We start from the raw sequence: 2,915 nt of genomic DNA on the forward strand, positions 1-2,915 counted from the left end.
AGGTCAAAGAAATATGCCACCCAGTGCAAGAGGAATGACTGCCTGCGGCAACCTTATGGCGCTCACGTCAACTCTTCCTGTCATTGTGAGTGGCGGCCCACTATCAGGAAGAGGCGAACCGGGGCTATTGTGGGATCAATCAATCAGAGACTAGCATGAGATTGGTGCCCTTTTTGGCTTTAGAAAGTTTCTCCTGCACTATAGCTTCAGATCTGAATACAGATTCCCTGAAAAAAAGTGACATCAAACAATGACTTTTCATTTAAATAAAGATAATATCAACATGTAAGGGTGTTGCTTCATAAATCACAACAATAGGGTTATTATAATAATAATTTTTCTAAACAAATACACACACAGCAAATCCTCAGTCAAATGCTGCCCAACAGACTAAACCAGCATGCAAGATACTGAACATACATAACATTATGTTTTCATAACATACGTTTGATTTTTATGTATTTTATGTCTATTCATGTTTGTTTATTTTATTAACATTTTAGAAAGTTTTTACCAAAATATTCCAAGATCTTCCTTATTTTATTTTGTTTTATTTTTTCATTGTATTTCATTTTTGCTACTTTTTGAATGCAATTATTATTATTTTTTTGTAGTTTTATTTTCCCCTTGTCACAGACCCAGATTTTCAATCTTAAAATATTACAAACCATTAAAAATCATTTTCATTATTTAAAAAAAGAAGGAATAATCTAAAGAAAGAGTGAAATAAACATAAAACATTTCAATATTTACCATGCAAAAATTACTTATATAATAATTTGGCATAATCTGGCATAATTTCCACCAGGACCTACAATTTAGCCACTAATAAAGTTTTTGTCAAATAAAAAAAAATATATATTATTATTATTAATTTGTGTGTGTTTAAATTTGTGGATATATAAAATGCTATCTATGAAATTAGACTTGGCTAAACAAATCAGCCAGGTATTTTATTCTAAAATGTCCATTCTCAAATTGGAAACATACTGTGTCAGAAATGACATTTGTTGGTTCAGGAAAATAAAGCCCTGTTTTTGAAGAAACAACCAATAATTATACTGTATATGTGGATCGCCACATACATGACTGTTATTTTGCACCTCACCTCAGCAGGCCTTTCGGTAGCTCTGAGCGGGCTGTGTAGAAGGCGGCATCCGTCCTTGGCCAGTCTCTGGACCATCTCCAATCGGCTGATATCCTCTCGATCGCGTGTAGCAGTTCCAGGGCCCTGCTGCAGTGCAGGGGACACAGAAAACACATACCTCAGGCCACAGTCCCAAGCCATGAGACTGCAACACACGCGAGCAGCGAGCTCTCAAAGTCACTGAGAGTTTGACAGCCCGTCTCGCTGTCTTTGCTCAGGTGAGACTGAGAGCCCCTGACTGTGAGGTAGCTGAGATGGTCACGCTAGTCCTGAGGGTTTAGTGAGCTCCAGACACTTGTGGCCGGTCAGGAGGAAAGCTTCAAAAAGTGAAGCCTTAGAGACAGTGTTGCCTGAGGGGGAGAGTGAACCTGACTTTTCTCTTTCCTTTGCCGCTCTCTATCTTTCTCTCTCTCTTGCTCTTACGCACATAGCCAGGGTGGGGGCGACCAGGAAACATCTGGCAGTCCCTCCAATCCTGAATAGGAAGTATTGCAATCTCCAGAAAACAGGAGAAAGGCCAGCATGGGGTCTAAGAGAGCAGGTTACTGATGGGTTTACCCATCATGTGAACTAAAATGCTATACAATATGTGCACAAGTGATTCATAAGGTCAAGTGCCGTCCAAATATTATATGAGGCAATGACAAATAAGAGTGTGCACAATAAAGAAAGTGAAAAATTGTCTGAAAATCTGTTAAACCACATGTACAAGTTTTTGAAATGAACTCTTAGTATGTTTGTTGGTTTTATATGATTTTGAAAAAAAAAAAAGGTTTATAATTTTCAATAAAAGTTTCAATGTAGTGATGCTATAAAGGTCATGCGACGTGACCAAGTAAAGTAATAACATTTTGTGATTAAGGATAAAAAAGTTTTCAAATACATTTTTCACAAGACATTTTTTTAACAAATACTATGAATTAGTAATACATAAATACAATTAACTTTTTTACGAGTCACACCAAATTACATTTTACAATATGAACTAATTTTGCCTGATCATAAAAAGGTCAAATCATCTGATATTTTAAGAAACTTCCTGACCTTTACACAAAATCATGAGAATCTGGTGAATGTCTTTATGATATAATTTCCTGTTTTATTTTTTTTTCTGCATGTTGGTTGAACCATCTGATTTGTCTTTTGCATCATATGATATTCATATTGTGGGCAAAAGTTTTTCATATATTGTGCTTGTGCAGCAGTTCTGGTAAAATATTTAAAATAATAATAATAAATGGTTAAGTCAAATTCCTTTTCTTTTCAAGGTGTTTAAGAATTTATTTATTAATTTATTTATTTTTAGTTGGGCAAATAAGAGTGATTTCAATTGTAATTAGTGACTAGTGATTAATTAGAGTTAGTATAGTATTATGCCTTTTAAATATATTTTCTACACACACACACATACATATATATATATATATATATATATATATATATTAGGGGTTGAACGACTTCTGATTTTTTGAAGTCGACTTTTATGTGATGAAAGTGGAGTCGAAGTCGACTAGTCGCTGATGACGTCATTAATGAACAAATAAGTCTGGAGCTGTGACAAACACCTTGTGCACAGCTATGGCATATGACACAGCACTGCCCACATGGCTGTTGCTCCTATAACAGCTTTTTTATCAGTTCTTTTGTCTTTATATTCGCTATAAGTCGTTATATTTCTCACAGATTTCTGCTCATTTTAAATCAGATACAGATAAAGCAGCACAGTAAAGATTACATTAATATGAATGCATTAGTGAGAGCGATTGCG

The 2,915-nt window shown here is 34.9% G+C and overlaps 1 protein-coding gene across 1 annotated transcript in view; it reads right to left on the minus strand.

The window, feature by feature from the left end:
* Nucleotides 1-630: 630 nt before the first annotated feature.
* The window catches only part of rapgef5b (Rap guanine nucleotide exchange factor (GEF) 5b), a 20,522-nt gene continuing 18,237 nt past the window's right edge, over nucleotides 631-2,915 (minus strand). The window contains exons 9-10 of the mRNA XM_016482237.1: nucleotides 1,109-1,234; nucleotides 631-651 (exon numbers count right to left, since the gene is read on the minus strand). Coding sequence (XP_016337723.1) covers nucleotides 631-651; nucleotides 1,109-1,234 — 147 coding nt within the window. The remainder of the gene's footprint in view (nucleotides 652-1,108; nucleotides 1,235-2,915) is intronic.

Source organism: Sinocyclocheilus anshuiensis, unplaced genomic scaffold (assembly GCF_001515605.1).
Source record: "Sinocyclocheilus anshuiensis isolate Anshui unplaced genomic scaffold, SAMN03320099.WGS_v1.1 scaffold185, whole genome shotgun sequence".
In the NCBI taxonomy this organism is placed as follows: Eukaryota; Metazoa; Chordata; class Actinopteri; order Cypriniformes; family Cyprinidae; genus Sinocyclocheilus; species Sinocyclocheilus anshuiensis.